Here is a 22657-nt window from a genome sequence, read left to right as displayed (position 1 = left end):
GAAATTTTGTTAATTAATCCTTATTTTGAATATGTTATAAAGGTGAAATGTTATTGGATATATTAAAGTCGATAACAAAAAATTAACTAAATTTTATAATTAGTAAGTAGTAATTTAGTAACTTTTAGACTGTTATGTTAAATAAATAATTGATAATGACAATAAGGCACACACATGTGTTGGCTTGATGAGAAGGATGTGGATATAAACATAAAGGATTTTCGTAAATTATCTTGTTAATAAATATTGACAACAACAACAATAATAATGAAATGGTAAGAGAGGTAGTTAATGATATATGTATGTATGTATGTATGTATGTATGTACGTACGTACGTACATACGTACGTACGTACTAGTTTAACACAAAGAATTTGGATATAATTGCAAACAATGATTTGGGAAAAAAGGTTTAGAAATTTAGTTAATTCTTATTTTGAATATGTTATAAAGGTGTAATGTTACTGGATATATGAAAGTAGATAACAAAAAAATTAACTAAGTTTTATAATTAGTAAGTAGTAATTTAGTAACTTATCGATTGTTATGTTAAATAAGTAATTGATAAGGGCAGTAAGGTATACATATATGTTGGTTTGATGAGAAGAAAATAGATATAAACAGTAAAGGATTTTTTGTTAACCAATATTAATTATATCAACTAACAATGGAATGATAAGGATAAGGGATACAGATAATTATATCTGCGGTTTTAACTATGGATTATTTTAGGCAAAAGGACACTAAAACAATTTCAGTCAAATGAGAACCATGATATAGTAAGATCATTAAGAAATTTAGACATTTGATATGAATGTGAAGTAATGATGTGGAAGAGACGCACGAAAGCTAATTGTAACCAATTGACACACTTTCTACAGGATGTAATGTAAGATGATTATTTTTGTGTGTGTTGTTTGTTTAATAAAAATAAAAATTTCTTGCAAAAAAAAATGTCCAGATGTGCACCCCATCTGAATAGGCTGGCATCTGTAGTGATGGTTAGGCGATGTGGTTTGCGGAATAGACTGCCCTTGGCCAGCACAGGAGAATCCCACTACCGCAGGGACTGTTGGACCTTGAAGGGAATAGGGATCGGAGATGGGGAGTTGCTCTTCTTGGCCCTTTGGTGGGGTAGAAGGCACAATTGCAACTGTCGTGAGTGCAGTCTCGCCCACAGTACTGTCGAGAGGCAAGAGATCATCTTGCCTAAGAGCTTTGACAGCAGGACTATGGGCGCGGTCCGTGGGGCTCTCACCTGAAGAATCTGTTGTCTGAGGCTGGAGATTCACTCCTGCGATAGAAAGACTTGGCAACTTACAGCACTTACACTGTAAGTGCAACAACCTGATGGTGGGGTGAGGTGGCTTTTGTCCATGTTGATTGAGAACCCGTGGACTTGAAGGGCTCTCATGGTTATCTGGAGGTATCTGACTACTTGCTGGCGGGACGGAGATTGTATGATGATGTCGTCGAGTTATGCTTGAAGTCTCACTGGACGCGACCTCAGGGATGCCACCATAGCTGCCAGAGCCAAGGTGGCGCAGTGGTTAAATGCAGCACTGCAGGCTGACTGCTAGATCAGCAGTTCAGCGGTTCAAATCTCACCGGCTCAGTGTTGACTCAGCCTTCCATCCTTCCGAGGTGGGTAAAATGAGGACCCGGATTGTTGTTAGGGGCAATATGCTGACTCTGTAAACCGCTTAGAGAGGGCTGAATACTGGTTCTATTGCCCTTAACTCCCGAAGGTGCTGGATCTCTTGCTCCATTAAGGACCTCTTGGCTGAGGAGGAGGAGGTGGGACAGCAGATGAAGTGGCGAGGGGGAGAGAAAATGAAGTCTAGGGTCAGACCCAGACGGATTGTTTGAAGAACCCTCTGGTCTGTCATTGTTTGCTCCCATAGGGCCTGATATAGTTGCAGGCGCCCTCTGATGGGAGCCGTCAGCTGGCTGTCACTTATAGTGACGGAAAGGCTTAGAGCCTGATCTGCCACAAAAGGGCCGCTTTGAGAAGGATTGTTGTCTGGCCTTGTACCAAAAGGGCTGATGGTCCTGATGGGGAACCCTTACAGGGACGGGCTGAGGAGTTTGTTCAGTTTCTGTCGGACAAAATCACTCAGATTCGGACAGACCTAGACTCCAGTTGGACAGTACCAATGCAGGTGCCAAGGGAAGGTCTTGCTCAGATTTCCTGGAACGAGTTCCAGCTTGTCACCCCTGAGGAAGTGGACAAGGCCATGGGAGCCTCCACCTGTTTGCTGGATCCGTGCCCCTCCTGGCTGGTCTTGACCAGCAGGGAGATAACAGGAGGCTGGCTCCAGAGGATTACTAACTCGTCTTTGCAGGAGGGATCTTTCCCGCAATCCTTGAAGGAAGCAGTGGTAAGACCCCTCCTTAAGAAGCCTTCTCTGGACCCAGCTATTCTCAACAACTATTGTCCGGTCTCCAACCTCCCTCTCTTAGGAAAGGTTGTTGAGAAGGTGGTAGCCCTACAACTCCGACGGACCTTGGATGAAGCAGATTATCTAGATTATCTAAACAGGAGGGAGGCAGGGGACCCCTTACAGGGTAAGGCTGAGGAGTATGTCCAGTTCTTGGCGGACAAAGTGGCTCGATTTCGGTCGGACTTGGATTCCACCCCTGCAGATCCAGCCGAGACACAGGGGGATAACTTGGCAGACCATCTCTGGGTTGAGTTTCAGGATGTTGCCTCTGGGGATGTGGACAAGGCTATGCGAGCTGTGAGTGCCTCCACCTGTATACTGGACCCATGTCCCTCCTGGCTGGTTGCCAACAGCAGTGAGGTGACACGAGGCTGGATCCATGCGGTCGTTACCGCCTCCCTTCGGGAAGGGCACTTCCCCGCCGCACTTAAAGCGGCGGTGGTGAGACCCCTCCTGAAGAAACCATCCTTGGATCCAGCCGTTCTTAATAACTACCGTCCAGTCTCCAACCTTCCCTTCGTCGGGAAGGTTGTTGAGAAGGTGGTGGCCTTCCAACTTCAGCGTACCTTGGAGGAAGCTAGTTACCTTGACCCCTTCCAGTCCGGCTTCAGGCCCGGTTACAGCACAGAAACCGCTTTGGTCGCATTGACTGATGATCTCTGGAGAGCCAGAGATGGAGGCCATGCGTCCATCCTGGTTCTCCTTGACCTCTCAGCGGCTTTCGATACCATCGACCATGGTATCCTTCTGCGACGACTGCGGGAGGTGGGAGTGGGAGGCACTGTTTTGCAGTGGTTCTCCTCCTACCTCTCGGACAGGTCGCAGTCAGTGTTGGTGGGGGGGCAGAGATCGTCCCCGAGGCCCCTTACCTATGGGGTGCCGCAGGGCTCGGTCTTATCCCCCCTACTATTTAACATATACATGAAACCGCTGGGCGAGATCATTTGGAGGCACGGGATAAAATACCATCAATACGCGGACGACACACAGTTGTATCTGTCCGCCCCGTGCCAACTCAATGAAGCGGTGGACGTGATGAACCGGGGCCTTGAGGCCGTTAAGAACTGGATGAGAGCTAACAAACTGGTACTCAACCCAGACAAGACCGAGTGGCTGTTGTGCTTCCCTCCCAACAATTTGGCCAGCGTTCCATCACTCAGGCTGGGGGGTCAAAATTTACACCCCTTAGATAGGGTCCGCAACTTGGGAGTCCTCCTGGACCCACAGCTGACTTTTGACCATCATTTGTCAGCTGTGACCAGGGGGGCATTTGCCCAGGTTCGCCTGGTACGCCAGTTGCGGCCCTACCTGAATCGGGAGGCCCTCACAACAGTCACTTGAGCCCTTGTGATCTCTAGGCTGGAATACTGCAATGTGCTCTACATGGGGCTGCCCTTGAAGAGTATTCGGCGGCTTCTTAGTGACAGACGGCATAACTTTCTTTTTGTCCTTGTTTTCAACTGGGACAGGTTCTAGGGCTTCCCCAAAAAGTTTCCCTCCCTTAAGGGGGGCAGAGACCAACTTCCACTTGGACCTCATGTTTGCATTCTACTGACGAAGCCACAAGAGCCGCCTGGTGGTGACATTAGAAGCCAGAGCCCTGGAAGCGAAATTGGCGGAGTGGAGGGTGGCATCTGCAGTGTATTCTGCTGCCGCTAAAACCTTATTAAACTCCTGCCTGAATTTGGTGTCCCCTGCTGGAAGCTTAGCAAAAACCTGTCTGACCCAGGGGAGAGAGAGGCCCTGAACATAAAGGACGCTAAAGTGGCTGTCTTGATGGCCCAGGCAGCCACCTGATGGGTCTTGTGACAAGCCCTTTCAGATTTCTTATTCTCCGCTTTCAAGCCCTCTAATAGGTCAGGCGGTAAGACTGAGGAGAATGTAAGGGTTTGTAACAGAGGATACCCCTGAGGCAATTTTAATAATTCCTCCAGGGAAGCATCCACCGTATAGAGCTTTTTATCACTGATACCAGGTGTGGCTAGGTTGAACCCACTGGCGCTGCACAACATTCAAAAATAATTTAGGAACTGGCACAATCTCCTGGGGAACTACCGGTCTAGGGTCTGATGGGTCTACTGTCACCTGATCCGTGGCAGTTACTCCCATATGGTTGGCTGTTTTGGCCTTATTCAAGTTTGTCTTGAATGAAACATGTTTAAACAAACCAGTGAAGGCTGGTTTATCCATGACTGCTCCCTCGTCCCCTGAGAACTCCTGCTCTGGAAGGATTTCCTCATCTGCAGCTGAATCCTCGCTGTCCAGCGAGGAATGGGGAGAGGCGGATCCCTGGGGAGCCTCTGAAGGAACTGTCTTAGAGGAAAAAGACCTGGCCCTGCAACGTTGCTTGGCATGTTGCTTGAGACCCTCTGCAATACCCTGGGATATGGCCTTGGTGATAACCTCCTGCATTTCCAAGGAGAGGGCCAGCCCTTGGTATTCTACAGGCCACCTATGCTTAATGGCCCGGCAGGGCAGAGGATGTTGTGGAGCCAGTGATAGAACTGGAGGAGAATCCTCTGCTTCCAAGGAGCACTGAAACAAATCTGCATTCTCACCCATGGATGGCCTGGGGAAGTGGCTGACTCATAGTAGTCATCTGATGAAAATTCCTGGCCCTCTCCTCACTATCCGACCGTGGTGGGTCCTGATTAGTAGGAGCTGGGGCCTCTGGTAATTCCACTGCAGGAATTGGAGAACTAGCCACCGGTTGTTGCTGGGCTTGTTCAGGTTGTTTCTCTGATGCTCTTTGGCGCCTGGGGGCAACTTGATCTTGGGACTTTGATCTTTTCTTTCTGCTTTGCTAGCCTATCTGGTAATGCTCCTGCTGCTAGAGGGCTCTGGCTGCATTGCCTCCTAATGGGAGTTGTCTGCCATTGTGTTGTGAGCAGGTGTATTCTGGGCACCACTCACTACCTGGAACACAGTTGGAGTAACTGCAGCTGGTGGATTAAGGTGGAGAGGTCGCTGGCTGAGATGATTATTAAGGGTGCCTCCACGAGGAAATCTCTGGCATGAGATCCGATCCTCCCAATGCCTGCAGACTGAACAGCTGGAGGGAGGCCTAAGGCAAGGACCAACACCTCGCTGTTGTTTAGCAATTTCCACTTAGTGTGGGTGGACGACAGGCCGCCAGATTGCCAGACAGAGAAGTCATGCTGCCACCACTCTCCAAGACTCACTCCAAAGTACAAGGGGGGGAAAAGTGACAAAATTGCAAACAAAATGGCCACTGGAAGTTTTCCCTCACTTAAAATGGCCACCACGATGACTAGTACTGGCAAAAAGTGGCACGAAATTCAAACTGTAGACGCGATGGCATGAACAGTTGGGTCCTCGCACCACTGACCATCGCGCCAAACGCTTCATTTAGTAAAGGGCAATGGCGCAACGGCTGGGTCCTCGCACCTCTGACCGTCACGCCAAAACACTGAAATGAGTGCAAGCAGCTGGGCCCCCTCGCCACTGATCGCTGCGCCAATACAAAAGGTGAATGCGGCGGCTCCCAAGCTAGCTCGCATCGCCCAGTGAGTCGGAGAAGCTGTGTGCACCCAGAGAAGCCAGGAACAAGAGCCAGCAACAAGCAGAAGCCAGGGAATCAAAAGCAACTTTAAACAGACCTTATTTTCTTGCAGGATGGAAAAATCCTCTGGTTGGAAAATCCAAGTAAAAGTTAAATTTCTGTTGATATGCTGGAACCACTGAAAACATGTCCATTGGGCTAGAACTAAATTGAAAAATCTGAGGAGCCGGAGGTGGAAGCGTGGCTAAAGATCTCTCAATTCAGCCCAAGGCAGTCAGACAGAATTTAACCCATGTTTGGACTCTCCAAGCAGCTTACAGGAAAAGCTGCCAGCTGAATTTTGATGAAGAGACTGAGAGCACTGCAACAATGGGAACTCTGGGTAGAGATCATTTCCTTTAAGATGCTTTGTAGTTTATTCCCAACTACTGTCTCAATGGTCTTTCCCAAAAAAGAAGGCTAAAGACTAGGTGATAATTATTCAATACTCTTAATATAGAAAGACCCAGGTAACACACCCTCCCCTTATTTCAAAGCTGCCAGTAATATCTCCTCTCACAACAAAGTATTAACAGTCTTCCTGGTCCAGAAAATTACCTCCCACCTAACAACCTGAAACAACCAAGAGGGGCAAGGATTCAGCTACAGGAGGAAGAGAACAGATACCACCTGATTCACTTCATTTGAAGCCATGGATCAAGAGAAATCCCAGTAACCAAACAAGACCATGCCCCTGTACTCTGTCCACATGACAACAAGATTTGAATGATCTGGGAAATTTTGTTAGTGGAATATGTGGATTTTTGACAGCAACCTTGAGGCCTTTCTAAAAAGCAAATGATTAATGTCAACTTGTTAATGCAATCAAAGAAGTCTTTCACCTCTCTTATCACTATGGAATAAGTTTGAATGTAGATTTGAACTCCACTGGCATTGTAGTCATCTGAGATTGGCCAAAAGAGGGAGACTACCTTAGAGATAATTTCATCAAAGGCCTGAATAATTTTAGAATGCCAACAGTGAACCAGGCTCTCAATGGATTCATCCAACATGTGTTGGAAAATTCTCCAAGTGCCTGCCAGAAGCTATTGGGGTGGAAAAACTGTTGTACTTTCACAGGCCAGAATCTGCATTAGGGAGAAATAATGTAGTACTCCACCAGAGGTTTGGGGAAAATTCTCAAAGACTATTGCCACTGAGGATGCTTGCTGGAACTATCACTGAGTCAAAAATCTGACAGTAACTTAATTACTATACTACTGAAATTATTGCTTACATGTCTATCCTAAATATTCCTACATTGGATTTTTTTAAGTGTAGATGTTTTTCAGTTGCTAAACATGAAAACTGTGAGAAAATCAATTGTTGGTTTGTTTTTTTCTTTTCCACAGTTGGCCAAATCTCAAGAGCTTGATTCTACATGAGATATCAATTGATTAATAACAAGAAAAAATGCTATTATTTACTAGTTATGTGTACATTATATAAAAGGGGAATAAATCAAGATTTTTTCTCATTAAAACTTAACTAAAATGCATTTAAGATAAAACTAAGCTTGATGGCATTATCTTGACTTTGCTGTCTGCATTTATATTAGGAATCTGAAAATAAGTCCCTCAAATACATGTACACTTAATTGGCATATTAAGCTGATGAGAAAAAAAGTATTTTTAATTATTTCGGTTTTACAATGCCAGCCTTCACAAAATTAGAGAAGGTGTCTCTATCTAGCCTGAATGACTTTTCCCCTCTAAAGATATTTAAAGTACATAGTTAAAATGTCAAGGTCATATGACCTATCAGGTAAACAATTATTACCATGAAATATAACCTACAAAAGAAGAAGCAATTGCTTTGCTACATATTACTGTATTAATTAATAATATATGAAAATACTATAGAGGCTATCATGCTTCTCAAACAAAGAAACAAAAGTTGAAAGAAATCTATTACAGAAAAGGCAAAATGTAAAGTCACTTGTATAAATACCCCTCTAAATCAAGTGGTTATAATCCTCATCATGATGTTTTTTAATGATATATAAAGATCTATCTATTACATCCTTGCCAAATTAATATTAAGTTTAGAAAATAACAGAATTGTCTTCAGAAATGCTAAGACAGAAATAAATTTAAAACAATTCTGAAACATATTCTATAACTTTTAAAATTATACCTTAAAAATGCCTTAATTAATTGGGTTGTTGCTTTTTGCTAACAAAAATAAGGAATTGGATATTGTAAAAATAGGAAGTTAATCTGTTAATTTTTCAATTATAATATAAATCCATCTGCAGTTAAAATAATGGACAGAGGAGTTTGTTCAATGAAATATCCAGTAAATAAGCTTTAAGTTTATAAGCTAAAGCCAATTTGAAGCATATTAACATGCCATAAGACATAATTAGCTGTTAGCTACCTTCAATATGGGCCTTTTTAGATGTTTGGACTACAACTTAATAATGCAGTTTTGTCTACCAGCTGAGGATGAGGAGTATCTAACATACAGGGTCCTTGGTGCTCTCAACTTAGTTGTTTTCTTGTAGTCATTTTCTTACCCAGTTAGATAACATGATCATTGCTAAAAGGGAGTTATGCACATATATAAACAGAGAGCCAACCCCATTCCCTTCTAGCACTGATGTTACCTAGTTCAATAATAAAACATCTCTGAGAAAAAGTCAGAGTGCACTAAGGACCCTACTATTCAACCCTGTATACAAATACAGTCATCCTCTTTGAATTCTATGGTTTTACGTATCAGGACATAGTAAAAATCATCACTTCTTAAAAATAGGTAAATACAACTTCAGATGAAGAACAACACATGGCATAATATATCATGTCATCATTTATTTTACAAAAAGAAAACCAAAATGGAGAAGCCATGTGTGAAAAACTAAGTACACCTTAAGATTCAATAGCTTGTAGAACTACCTTTAGCAGAAATAACTTGTGGTAAATCATTTTCTGTAGGCTTTTATTATTCTCTCAATATGTTGTGGAGGAATTTTGGCACAATTTTCTTTCCAACATTGCTTGAATCCATTGAGGTTTGTGGGAATTTATTTATGCACAGCTCTCTTTTGAGGTCCCACCACAGAATTTCAATCAGGCTGAGGTCTAGATTTTGATTGGGTCATTGCACATCTTGATTCTTTTCTTTTTCAGCCATTCTGTGGTAGATTTGCTTGTGTGCTTGGGATTATTGACCCAATGTCGACCAAGCTTTAGCTGTTAAGACAGGTAGCCACACATTTGACTCTAGAATACTTTAGTGTACAGAGGAGTTCATGGTCAACTCAATGAATGCAAAGCACCCAGGTTCTGTGTCTACAAAACAAGCCCAATTCATTACCCCCCAATCACCATGTTTGACAGTTGGTATATCTTTGTGCCGATAAGCTGTGTTTAGTTTCCGCCAAACATGGCACTATGCATTAAAGCCAAACATCTCCACTTCAGTCATGTCTATCCAAAGGATTGTATTCCAGAAGACTTGTGATTTGTTCAGATACAATTTTATAAACTGAAGCCATGCTGCCATGTTCTTTTTGGGGAGAAGAGGCCTTTTTCTGGCACCCTTCCAAACAAACCATACTTGTTCAGTATTTTTCTACTTGTACTATCATGAACATTTAACATGCTGAAGCCTGTAGACATAAGTTTTGATTTTTTTTGCAATTTCTCTGAGCATTGCAGTGTAACCTTGAGGTGAATTTGTTGGGACATCCACTCCTGGGAAGATTGGCAACTCTCTCAAATGCTTTCCACTTGGGAATAACTTTCCTCACTATAGAATGATGGACTTTAAATTGTTTGGAAATGGCCTTACAACCCTTCCCAGACTGATGGGCAGCAGCAATTGCTTTTCTTAAGATCACTGCTGAAGTCTTTACTTTTTGGCATTGTGATAACACACACCTGAATGTGTGCTAAACACTATAAAACTTTGCCTTTTATAGAGGTAGTCAATTGATCGAGGGCATTTGATTAGCAGCATCTGGCTGCTACTTAGCTTCTTCATTCCTATAGAAGCAATAAAGATGTACTTAGTTTTTCATACATGGCTTCTCCATTTTCGCTTTCTTTTTGCAAAATAAATGATGATATGGTGTAATATGTCATGTTGTTGCTGTTGTTCATCTGAGGTTGTATTTACCTACTTTTAAGAACTGCTAAGGGCCAGATGATTTGTACTGTCCCAATATATAAAACCATAGAATAAAAGAGGGTGTACTTTCTTTTTCACATAACTATTTACTCTTATATTAATATTTAACATATCTGGATTTCAGCTCAAGAAAGATGTATTGAAAACGCCATTTAATTTAAGAATTTTTTATGTCTTAAGCAATGTACTGACCTTCATGTCTTGACCTATGATCAGCTTGAGCTTTCAACACCCTGTAGAGGAATAAAATTAGTAAAATAAATAATTGTACATAATTTACAAAATGTTACTTCAAATAATAAAAACAGATGAGTAGTTATTCGTTCTCACTAGATTATCAAATTGAAAAAACTGATTTAATATCCTATGGAATTTTGTACTAATCTTTTAAAATGTTTTACTTGAGTGCTATATAATATTTATTTCCTCTTGGAGCAAAGAGGGTAATTAGATGGTAACAGAGATATAGCACTAGACATGGCTACCTGGTCCAGGTAGATAACTAATTAATTCACCCTGTTTTATTCACAATGTATGAACTTAAATAGCTATATCAAGTACATTCTTGACTAGCATTAACAATTACTGATTTGTTACCTTCTTTAGCCTGAAAAAATAGGTTTTACTTAACTGCAGAACTGAGAACCTGCTGCAATAAGCCTGAGTGATAATGAGAGATAGGGGAGATCAGCTAAAGTCTTTGACTCCTAGTTGATTAAGTAGACCACTTGGGGCTACCTAATAAATTCTCAATCACTTACGTTTCTTAGGTCACAAGAGAGTCTGTTTAGCCAGACTTGAATATTAAAATATTGCAATGGCCTGAGCTACAATTATGCAATTTCTCTTGCCTTAAAACCAGGCAGAAGCCTGCTTTCACTAAATATTAAAGTGATTTATAGGAAAATCCCTATTTAAAATATATTGAATTCAAAACATATGGTTTTGATCTTATCAGAGATACTCTGAACACTTTTAATAAGATCAAAACACCACTAACAAGAAAGAATAACAACTTTACTTATGCATACTTTTAATTACACATTTCAGACTAAAACCAATTATTTAATATGCTGCTTAATGCAAATATATATATGTGTGTGTGTATATATATATATATATACTATAAATCTTACCAAAGATATTAAAAAAAGGTTATTGTACCTAGGCGCCAAGTTGTCATATGTATAAGCAACACACATAAGTCGCTGAATCAAACTGGTTCCCTGGACAAGTACAAGAAATACCTTTAAAAAAATTGAAGTCAAAAAAGAACAGTTAATGCAACTGCTGCCTTAAAACTATGTGTTACATTTATACGTGTATGTACGTATGTGTGTGTATAATAATGAATAAAAAGTAACTGTGTTGTTTATAAATCCAGCATTTTAATGATCAGCAAGACAGCATATATTGAAACACACACAAAGTTTGATAAAATATGCCAGCTAGAATCTTTTCTCCCATTTATCAGAGTTTCACCATTTATGTACTAATATGATCATTTCAAACAAGTAGTAGACTGGTATCTTTTTTTTTTCTGTGTAGCTGAGAACATATCCAGGACTTGCCAAGTGTTTGCTTCAGTTATTTAATAGGATTTGCAGTTGGAAGCTATTTCCACTGCTACTATTTCAATTATGATATTTGTGGAATTGTCATCTTTAAGAGAACAACTAAAGCGGTAGAATTAATTCCTGATTTCCTGGAGAATCTCTAGAATATTTAAAAAGCTTCTGCTTGATTTTCATTTCATATAATCTGTTAAGGACTTTAATTTCATTTAGGACTGTACTACAGTTGTGCTCTTAAGTATTAAATACACAGTATTAAACACTAAGGATATGGAAACTTACAAACAGGACCATTTTATAATTATTGCTATGGTTTAATGACTGTGCTATTCTGTGATGCCTAATATTTTAATTTGAATCAACCTCATTTTTTTTAAAAAAAAGTGCAATCACTCACATTTACTTACAAAATGGTCTATAATTCTGCAAGGGGAATGTAAACTTATTTGCCCAACTGTAAATTTAATTCAATATAGTACTATGTGCTGTGTATGAATCTGTTTAATACCATTTTACCATATATTCATATTCTACTTTGCATAAGGAATTTGAAATGAATGGCCTAAAGCTTTTTCAGCACTAATATGAGTACATATAAAAAAATCACAACTAGGAATTTATAATTAAATTAAATAAAAAGTTCACACTTTGGATGTAGAAGTTTATCTTCTAAATGTCTTGGAAATCACCGACCTATCTAAATATATTCAAAATATTATTTAACAAAAATGCTTCCTTAAGGCTCTATGCTTTTGGATTTTTATTTGCCATTTCAGTTTAGCAAACTGTCATTAAGAATATCCAGAATCAATATTGTTAATGAATTATTACTATATATACTTACTATATATGCTAAAATTAAATGTCACTGGATGAAGCTGAATGTATTGCAGTCAAAGCAGTTTATATACAAAATATGCTGTTCTCAGACCCAATTTTTTGTTAATTTACTGTGTACATATGTGTCCAGAAAATAAACAGTAGTATATATTACTAACCTTAACCCATTTTAATGCTTTTCAGATATGTAGGACTTCAATTCCCATAATTTCCAGTCATCAGATATGTAATTTTTTTGAGATATATGTTAACTTAGTAAGACTGCATTATTCCAATTAACCATTCATTGTACTTACTAAAAATTTTTCCTCTGAAAATGGGTTTTCCAATTAAACATCTATGTAAACCTATATTTATAGTGTCATACCTACCAACTTGCAGATAAGACTTTCCCTAAAGTCTTTGTTTTTATTGCTTTTAAAGAGAAGTTTTTCACCTCTGTTAAACGGGGTATGTGAAGGCCTTTTGTATGATCTCCTGCAGTTTTCCGTGATTTTCCTGGCCAAGTCCTTTTCCTGTGATTCTCTGCTACTCCAGACCAGGCAAAAACATCATGATAAGCTAAATCCAAATCTGAAGGATCCACAGCAAACTGGCATATCAACTTCAGCAAGCAAGCCAGACAATCTAATAACCACTAAAAATAAGAATAATTAAGCAGCTTTAACTTCATTTAATTTTTGATAATAGCAGAATACTTTAAAACAAACCTACAGATTCATTAGAGAAAATTTATAACTCATTAAGATGACCCATTTACAACGTTACTTACAACTGTCCATGATTCCTGTTCCTTAGGTTCTAAAATTCCAGAATTAAATATCTCCAAGAGCTGCTGAAGTCCTCCAGAAGCCACAAACTGTAATCAAATTATAGAAGGGTGAGCAAAAATAAGTAAGCAACTAAATATGTGTTATTGTACAAAAACCACTCACTGATAATTAAATAATTCTTGGCCTGTACTCTGGCCTTACTATTTATCTTCATCAACACCTACAGCAAAGTCCCCAAGGATTGGGGGCCTGTAATCATTGTCCCTATATCCCCCCCCAAAAAAATGATCCTGCTAATTAAAGACCAATGAGCCTCCCTCAAGACAATCAGCAAAGATACCTACAATAGAAATGCCAGGAAGAGATGGAAAAGATCAGTGCCTAGTAGTTCATCATCTCATTGAAAAATATTATTTCCGCAACACAACACAACCTCTCTTTATGCTATATATTTCAAAGCAACATTTGATTCCATATCCTGAGCTAATTTGTGGGAAACACTCAAGTGTCTCAATTTACCAAAGTCTGCTTCATTTAATATATATGGTACCTGAAGGAATCACACTCAACATAAGATGTAACTCCAAGGCCATCTCATCAGTGACAGTGAAACTGAGAAAGAGATCAAGCAAAGCTGCATATAAGCTCCATTCTTATTCTATATCAACTGTATGGTGAGCTAACTCCACAACATGGACTTTTATTCAACTATTGGCTTAGACTATCCTCCCCCCCCCCCGCCCCTCTACCATTAATTGTGAGCAATGATTGTCAATCCATTTGGAAACAGGCAGTGGCAACTAAAATCTCATGTTTGGATTTCTCTTCAGGTCTTCTATTCAGCATAGCATATTATCAGACCAAAACACACATTAAACAGCAAGTAGCAGACACGGAGCACCAAACAGAACTAGCTAGGACACCAACCTTTACTGCTAGTGAGTCCAAGAGATACTCTACCTTTCCTATGGCAAACTTAACTAAGCTTAAACTACCTAAATACCAGAGGCCTTTAGTCTGGCATGATGTCATGCCCATCTCCCAGCTGTCCTTGAAAGTCAAATACATTCCGTAGAAGATTCCTATAGTTGCCATTCTTGTAATTTGATATAGTCTTCCATAAATACTTCCCTATGACCATTTTATACTCCTATTCATCATTTAAGATTTTTAAAGCGTTTTTTAAAAATTTACTTTGTTTTGATAATTTTTATATATTCCAGTTTTCCATATTTTTTAAAACGTTGATGTATTTTCTGTTTTTAATCGATTGTAACCCATGCTCCTTATGCTGGTCTATAGCCATTATACATTTATTAAAATTTAAATTAAAAATAAGCAATTCATTATTGTATAAAGAATACAAACCTTTGTTTTAAGAAATCATTTATTCAAAAATGCAACCTGTGATTGTCAACACCTCATTTTCTAATTAAAATCAAAAAGTAAAAGTACAGCCACATTTCACAAAGACACATACCACGAGAATAGCATTTTTATTTAATAATTTCAAACCTTGCAACTCCAACTGTTTTTACTATTTTCTATTTGATCTTCACTTGAATCATCGGAATCTGGGTAAAGATCACTGTAACTTCCCTAAAATCAATGAGAAAAACAAAACGATCATGAAAGATATGTTATAAAAATAACTTTACAAATTTATGTGAAACAAAACTTTGAAAAATAAAATTATATTACCGTGGATTCTCGTCTTATTCTTCTATTAGGTTTTCCAAGCGCTTCGATTATTTCAAGGGCATACAAAAGTTTATGGGCACTTTTTATTCTTAAAAGATCTTTCCAACTGAATCCATCATTGCTCTTTTAAAAAATAAAAAAGATTAGATAAACAAAGTCTGTAAGAGAGGATCAACTATAATCTGAACTTGATTATATATACTTGCAGCTATATACACTCATGTCTTAATACACTCTGTTGAATATAATTTGACTCATATTAACTCTGCCTTAATCTCTGGTTCACTAGATATTCCTGAAGTTACAGCTAAAAGGAAAAGGGAAATGCTGAATAGGTGACAGTTTTCAAAGTTTCCACTATTTGGTATAGATATTTTAGTTTATGCTTAACTTATTAAAATGAAATTGGATTGTCCATTCAACTATTTCCAGATATGAAAAATCATTTCCTATTATCAGCAATATACTTTCATTTATATTTTTGTAGCTTTACTGAAACATGATCATTTGCTATAATTTAAAAAAGCTGCTTTAAAATATGCACAAGAGTGGATTTGACCAACCAAAAGGGACCTGGAACTATTTATTTATTTTACTTATTTGTTTATTAGACTTGTTTGCCATCCATCTCACCTATAAGTGACTATGGGCAGCTTACATTAATAAACAAACAACTAGGGAAATGAACTCACAGTCCAGTGGAGGATTTATAAACACACTCCAAATAACCCTATAACAGTCTGCCCCAGAAACGTACTAAGGACCTGTCCATTTAGAATCCAAATCTGAATGAATTTATCTACCAGATAGCAAGATGTTCCTGTAGGTCTCCCTCCCCAGCAGGCAACAAGTCACCTTTAACAGGGCCACTGGCCAGCTGTGATGACATTTTTCATTATTCTTATTAAGATGCTCTAAACCGAAATATGTGGTTTTACTCATGCTCATTTAGCAATAGCCCTTATACACTGCTTCACAGTGCTTTACAGCCCTCTCTAAGCAGTTTACAGAGTCGGCATAGTGCCCCAAACAATCTGGGCCCTCATTTTACTGACCTCAGAAGGATTAAAGGCTGAGTCAACCTTGAGCCTGGTGAGATTTGAACTGGCAAATTGCAGGCAGCCAGCAGGCAGCAGAAATAGCCTGCAGTGCTGCATTCTAACCACTGCGCCACTGTGGCTCAATTTAGACTTTGTCTTCCTTCAATGGCATCTCTTCTGGTGCTTCATCTCCTAGAGTTCCTTAGAGAACCAAGGTATGGCCCAGGATCAATGAACAAGGAGAGGCCACATAGGAGAATTCCAGTGCAGAGTTTAGCTACTTGCTGATTCCAATCAACAACTAATACTTTAGTCAAACTATTCTCCACGATTGGTGGAGACCGCAGTCAGATAGGATTAACTCCGTCCAGTAACCAATAGGGCTGAGTCTACATTTTATAAAACCATCCTCCGTGCTGCTGCTCCCCAGCTTTAGACTCAGCCATTTTTGGACTGGACATGTAGTTGATCTTCTCTGACTTAATTGTGTTTAATTACTAATTGGCTATTCCAAAAAATTTAATCTTTCACCCTCTGCCATCCTCAAGATCTTGCAGGCAGAGGGGGTATTTCGATTGGACAAGGGGCTTTGCCACACTCTACGGAGCTTGCCGTGTGGCTTCAAAAGCCATTTTAAAGCGTCAGACGCTTTTTTTCTTCGCTGCTGTTGCCAGAGGCTCCTATTGGGAAGCAGAGTGGCTCTGATGATTCTACTTTGCTTCTGACAGCTTGAAAGTGCCCCGATGACAAGGCCAAGGGTGGAAACCCTGTGGCTTTCTCAAAACTCCAGCATAGCGGCTGCAAAGCCACAGAAGGATCGCTGGCTGTTTCTCTCGCAGGGATAGCTGCGGACGCCATTTTAAGCCTGACTGAAAGTGAGAGGCAGTTTATTTTGGCGCAAAGAGGCAGCGGGCGCGATTTTGAAGTAACGGTCGATAACGGGGCTTCTTTGTCAGCAAAATCTTGAGGGTGGCTGTTTTCCCCTTTCATTGTAATGGCTTCCAATATTGGGAGATGGGGCAGTGGGCTCTCTTTAAGCCTCTCCACCTAACAGCCCTTTAGATGGTCCTTTGTCAGCCCAGCCTTCAAGAAAAAGGGGGATAGTATCTGAGGCAGCTGAGGAGCAACCTGCAAAGGCTCCTAAGGCAGCTAAAAAAGGGGAGAAGAGACAACTCCAATCTCCCCTCACAAAGCTTCTTCCAGCAAGCGCGCGCAGGGTGGCAGAGAGAGCCCTCATCCATTCCAGGTAATCCTAGTCTCTCCTGATAGCCCTTCTCCTGCAGGTCTTTCTTCTGATTCGGAGACTTCTGTTTCTGATCCAGATTCCCCTTCTCAGACAGGGGATGGTACAGGGGTTTTTGATTCTCCTCATAGCAGAGATGAAACAATTGATGGTGCAGGTCCCTCTCCTGAGGCAGATCAGGCATCTTCTTCCCTGGGGTTTCAACCAACTCTTGTGATAACCCCAGATGTTGCTGCCATCATATCCTCTGCCATTGAAAAAGGCACAGCTGCTGTTGGGGCTTTGGGCGGAAGCCCATCTTCTCTCCTTCAGGGCGGAGCATATCTTGGGTGTTGACAACGCTCAGGCCGACTGGCTAATTCACACACAGATCAATCACGGCAATTGGAGCATTTCACACAATCTCTTCTGGGAACTGTCCCACAGATACGGGAGACTGATACTCGACCTCTTTGCCACAAGGGAAAATGCCTGGTAGGCATCTCCGGGATCAGAGGGGGTGGACGCTCTACGGTGCCCGTGGCCCGCGGGTCTTCTATACACATTCCTTCCTCTGCCTCTAATACAGAGGGTGGTGCGGAAACTGCTAGAGGAGGAGGTGGAAATTCTCCTTCTGGCACCACATTGGCTCCGCCGTCCCTGGTTCGGGGACTTAATGACGATATCAGTAACATTCCCATGGCCTATTCCGCTGCACAAGCTGTCCTTCTCACTAGGCTCGATCCATCATCCAGACCCACATTGGTTACAACTAACCATGTGGAGATTGAGCGGAAGGCGTTGAGAGCAGATGGACTGTCGGAAAGTGTCATTCAAACCATATAGGCTTCGCGATGTCCTTCCACGACTCGAATATACGATGCAATCTGGACAGCATTTACCAAGTGGTGTTCCTCTTCTGACATTATTCCTCTGTCTGCCTCTTTGGCTAATGTATTAGACTTTCTCCAACAGGGGCTCACCAAAGGTCCTTTGCCAAACACGTTAAGGCGTCAAGTGGCGGCCCCCTCTACAGTCCTGACTCTGCCGACAGGTAAGCCCATCTCTTACCTGATACACATTCGATGATTCCTCTGTGGAGCGACCAACATTTGTCCTCCAACTATTCATAGGTACCAAACCTGGGACCTTCCCAAGTTTTGGACTTTCTGACCAAGGCTCCGTTTGAGCCATTGCAGACCATCTCTCTACAATATCTCACGCTCAAGGTCTGTTTCTTGATCGCAGTGGCTTCAGCGAGATGAATGTCTGAAATCGCAGCTCTGTCAATTAGAAGCGACCTCTGCATCTTTCATGCAGATAGGGTCGTTCTCTGTCTACATCCAGCATTTATGTCCAAAGTGAACTCACCCTTTCATAAAGTTCAGGAACTAATACTACCTAATTTTTCTCCCCATCCCACTCATGGGTTAAAGAAATATGGCATACCCTAGACATTCACAGGGCATTACGTATCTACATCAAATGTTCTGCTGCGTTCAGGTATTCTAAGGCCTTATTAGTTTCTTTTCAGCCAGCTTCCCTTGGCTCTAAGGTCTCCTTTTCCACCGTAGGGTGCTGGCTTAGAGCCTGTATATCTAAGGCATACAGGGCGAACGATCTAATTCCTCCACAGGGTATAATGGCTCACTCCACCCGTAGTGCAGCCACGTCAGCAGCCTGGGCTACTCAGGCTTCGGTGGAGGACATTTGTAGGGCGGCCACATGGACATCTCCAGTCTCCTTTATTCGCCATTACAAGATAGACCGCTTTGCTTCTACTGAAGCTGCCTTTGGAAGGAGGATTTTACAACAGGTCCATTCCTGAGACTCCTCTTCCATGGGGACCGGATCCCTCCCTTAACACGGGCCAAGCTTGGGTATGACTGCTGTCTTCACCAATCGTGGAGAATGGGCGTTGGTGCCTACCTCATATGCTCAGTCTCACTGCAGGTGGAGACAGCAGTCAACCCCACCCTGTTCCAGTCAGGTTCCACCCTTGTTGGAATTAGGTAGGCCTTTTCTCTCCTTTTTTTCCTTTATTCTATTTCTCCATATCAACTACATGTCAGTCTACAGTCCACTTTCATCGAAAGCTGGGGAGGAGCAGCACGGAAGATGGTTTTATAAACTGTAGACTCAGTCTATTGGTTACTGGACGGAGTTAATCCTATCTGACTGCTGTCTCCACCTGCAGTGAGAATGAGCGTATCAGGTAAGTACCAACGCCCATTCATAGGAAAGACCCCAAGAGCCCACTGAAACCCAACTCGCACATCCATCCGCTGGGCATACTAATCTAAAAGGTGTCATCGGGTCTTTGACAGCTCACCATGGCCAACTTGCCACAGCCAACTCGCCATGACCAGCTCACCACAGGCAACTTGCCCCAGGACAATTCACCATGGTCAACTCACCATAGGACAACTCACTATGGGATGCATTAATAACAAAGACATAGTGGAATAGAATAATTGAAGAAAGGATGCCGAAGGAGGGAGAAAATAAAATGTGAATGACAAAAATGTTAAAAAAATTAAACTATTTTAAATAATTAAATTGAATTGTTGAATTGTCCTGCACCAAGTGTCCTGTGGTGAGTTGGCTGCAGTGAAGTGTCCCATTCCATGCTACTTCTGTGGTGAATTAGCCATGGCGAGTTCTCCCACTGAGTTGGCCATGATGAGTTGGTTGTGGCAAATTGGCAGTGGCAAGTTGGTTGCGGCGAGTTGTCCCATTCTGTGTGATATAGTGGCCTTTGGAAGCCCCACCAAAACATTACTTACTGGCCTACCTGCCTCAATCATTCAGCAACTCCCTTTCTCTTGTTTCCTGATATCTGTATGAAAAGAGGGGAGTAGACAGGGTCTTTGTCATGCCAACACTGGCAACTCATAAGGCCTTCTGAATGTCATAATAGCTTCCCTCTCCTTCTCAAGACATATGAATAGTATCAGATATTTGAATCCTCAAACTCCAAACTGTGATGCCAAGTCTAAATTATATGTAGCACTTCAAACTTCATGCATCAACAATTGCAAATATTTAAGAGATGACTTTTTGCTCACCTGATCATCTGAAATATTTTGAAATGCTTGAAGCATATTAGGACATGTAGGCAGTAGCATTAACAACTCCCAAACTCGCCTTGAAAGATTTTCTGCATGAAGGTGGAGTTCTTCACATTTTGCACTCTGAAAACAAAGGTAAAATATATCATGCATATATAAAAATGGACATTAAATAAATGACAATAACAACAATTTTGTTACATGGATTGTAGTAGATGTTCTAATAAATTTTTTACACTGAATTCAAAAAGAGAATCAGTTTTTTTCTATCAGGCTTAATTTTCTTATGACTTTATCTTCTTTATTATTAGTTAATATATTTATATTAGTTAAATTACAATAACATATAGTATTTTAACTATAGTAGCATATCAGTATGAATAAAAATCTAGTTATTGCTATTGTTCTTGAGCACAAATAACTTTCAATAAAAGGTAGAAGGCATGAAGCACACAACAACAAATTGTGCAGGTTGAATCATGTTTGAATTTGCTAGCTGTGAACACAACCTCTGTCTGGAGAGCAGTTTGTGGCAACCTAGTGCCATGACTGAAAGTCAAAACAGTTTAAGCATACATTCTCTATATTCAAGTTAAATATTAAATTGATTGTAATAGTTTTTTGCTTATCTACATACTATCATCATGCCCAAAAACAGTGGCAAACATCCTTATACTTATAATTATACACTATTTATAACCACTCTATAGCTCCATGTAGGATAATAGAAAACTAAAATTCAGATGGATAAAGAAACTAACCTATCACAAAAATATAATGCCAATTTTACTCATCAATACTCAAAGCTTTCATGAATCTCTTACATTTAACAGTAAAAGTTAACAATTATGTTGCCTATACACATAGAGTATTTGGGGAGCCAATGGATAGCACTTATCATCTTCTGAAATTAATCCCCACAATCATACACTTGTCCACTATAGACTTCTGCAATATATGCCAAAATGCTACAATAGAGATTGCAGAAGTATTTATTTTTCCATGAGAAGACAGGGAATTTGGACATTTTTTTAATTATCTTCTGAAATACAATTTTATGTTTGTTCACATTTTTATTTTATTTTTGGTACCCATATCATCTGAGATTATGCAGCAATGCCTATTGTCTGACAGATCATGGACTCCTATCATGTTTGTGCTTGCATGGTTAAATACTGCATAAAACAGTGGTCCCCAACCTTTGTGGCTTGGCTGCATGGTGAGGGTGGGGGGAGGGAAACCAGGCCATGCCTCCCGTCCTAGAATGAATGATATGTACGGCCTGCTGGGAAGAATGGGGGCCATGGGAGAAGGGGAAGGGTCTACAGGAATGGGGGCGGGTCGGAGCATCTCGGTTACGACCGGGAGGGGCAGGTATGATGGGAGCTGCAGGGGTAGCCATTACCGGGGAAGGAGGGGTCGCTACATCACAGCGATCCCTTGTTCCGGCCCTGCAAGCTCAACTCAAGGACCTGGTACCAAGGGAAGTCAGGGCCCTGGTCTCAGGTTGCTGCTGCTAAATGCCAGGTCTGTGATTCAGAAAGCTCCCCCTGTCCGGGACTTAATACTAGACGAGGGGGCAGACCTGGCATGTATTACTGAAACCTGGCTGGGCCATGAGGGAGGAGTCCCCCTCTTAGAAATGTGCCCAGAAGGGTTCCAGGTGCTCCACCAACCACGACACCAGAAGTGGGCTTGTTCTTGACCTACCTACCTCCCAGCTGCGTCACAACAGCCCTGCCTGCGTTCCTAGAGACAGTAACCGGGTTGGCGGTTGAGTTCCACAGACTAATTGTACTGGGGGACTTCAACCTGCCATCTCTAGGCGAACTCTCTGATGGGGCTCAGGAGTTCATGGCTTCCATGACAACCATGGACTTGACCCAGGTAATTCAGGGGCTGACTCATAGAGCGGGACACACGCTCGACCTCGTATTTCTCTCGGGGCAGTGGAGATGTGATCTTGAATTAAGGGGAATAGAGATCTCGCCCTTATCATGGTCAGATCACTCCTTGCTGAGGCTTGACTTTAGGAAGCTACTCCCCCACTGCAGGGAGGTGGAACCGATTAATTGTTCCACCCCAGGCACCTGATGGACCTGCTGGGATTTCAGAAGGAGCTTGGAGAGATACCCGACTCCCTTGCCCACAACTCGACAGAGTCCTTGGTCGCCGCCTGGAATACTGCAGCGACTGAGGCGCTGGATCGGATTGTGCCTTTGCAGCCTCTCCGCAGCAGTGGATCCAGGAGGGCACCTTGGTTTACCGAGGAACTCCGGGAAATGAAGCTCCAAAA

The 22657-nt window shown here is 41.2% G+C and overlaps 1 protein-coding gene across 2 annotated transcripts in view; it reads right to left on the bottom strand.

Annotated features, from left to right (window-relative positions):
* The window catches only part of USP34 (ubiquitin specific peptidase 34), a 160038-nt gene that overhangs the window by 64731 nt on the left and 72650 nt on the right, over nt 1-22657 (bottom strand). For both annotated transcript variants that reach the window (XM_087717484.1, XM_087717485.1), the window contains 7 exons: nt 20359-20484; nt 15029-15151; nt 14843-14926; nt 13327-13413; nt 12991-13191; nt 11305-11387; nt 10333-10373 (listed from right to left, as the gene is read on the bottom strand). In XM_087717484.1, the coding sequence (XP_087573610.1) occupies nt 10333-10373; nt 11305-11387; nt 12991-13191; nt 13327-13413; nt 14843-14926; nt 15029-15151; nt 20359-20484 (745 nt within the window). The remainder of the gene's footprint in view (nt 1-10332; nt 10374-11304; nt 11388-12990; nt 13192-13326; nt 13414-14842; nt 14927-15028; nt 15152-20358; nt 20485-22657) is intronic.

The sequence above is a fragment of the Thamnophis sirtalis genome, unplaced genomic scaffold (genome assembly GCF_051295495.1).
Source record: "Thamnophis sirtalis isolate CommonGarterSnake01/CBP01778 unplaced genomic scaffold, rThaSir2_p1.2 scaffold_6, whole genome shotgun sequence".
NCBI classification, from domain to species: Eukaryota; Metazoa; Chordata; class Lepidosauria; order Squamata; family Natricidae; genus Thamnophis; species Thamnophis sirtalis.
Note: the sequence above shows the minus strand (reverse complement) of the source record. Positions and strands in the feature narration are given on the sequence as shown.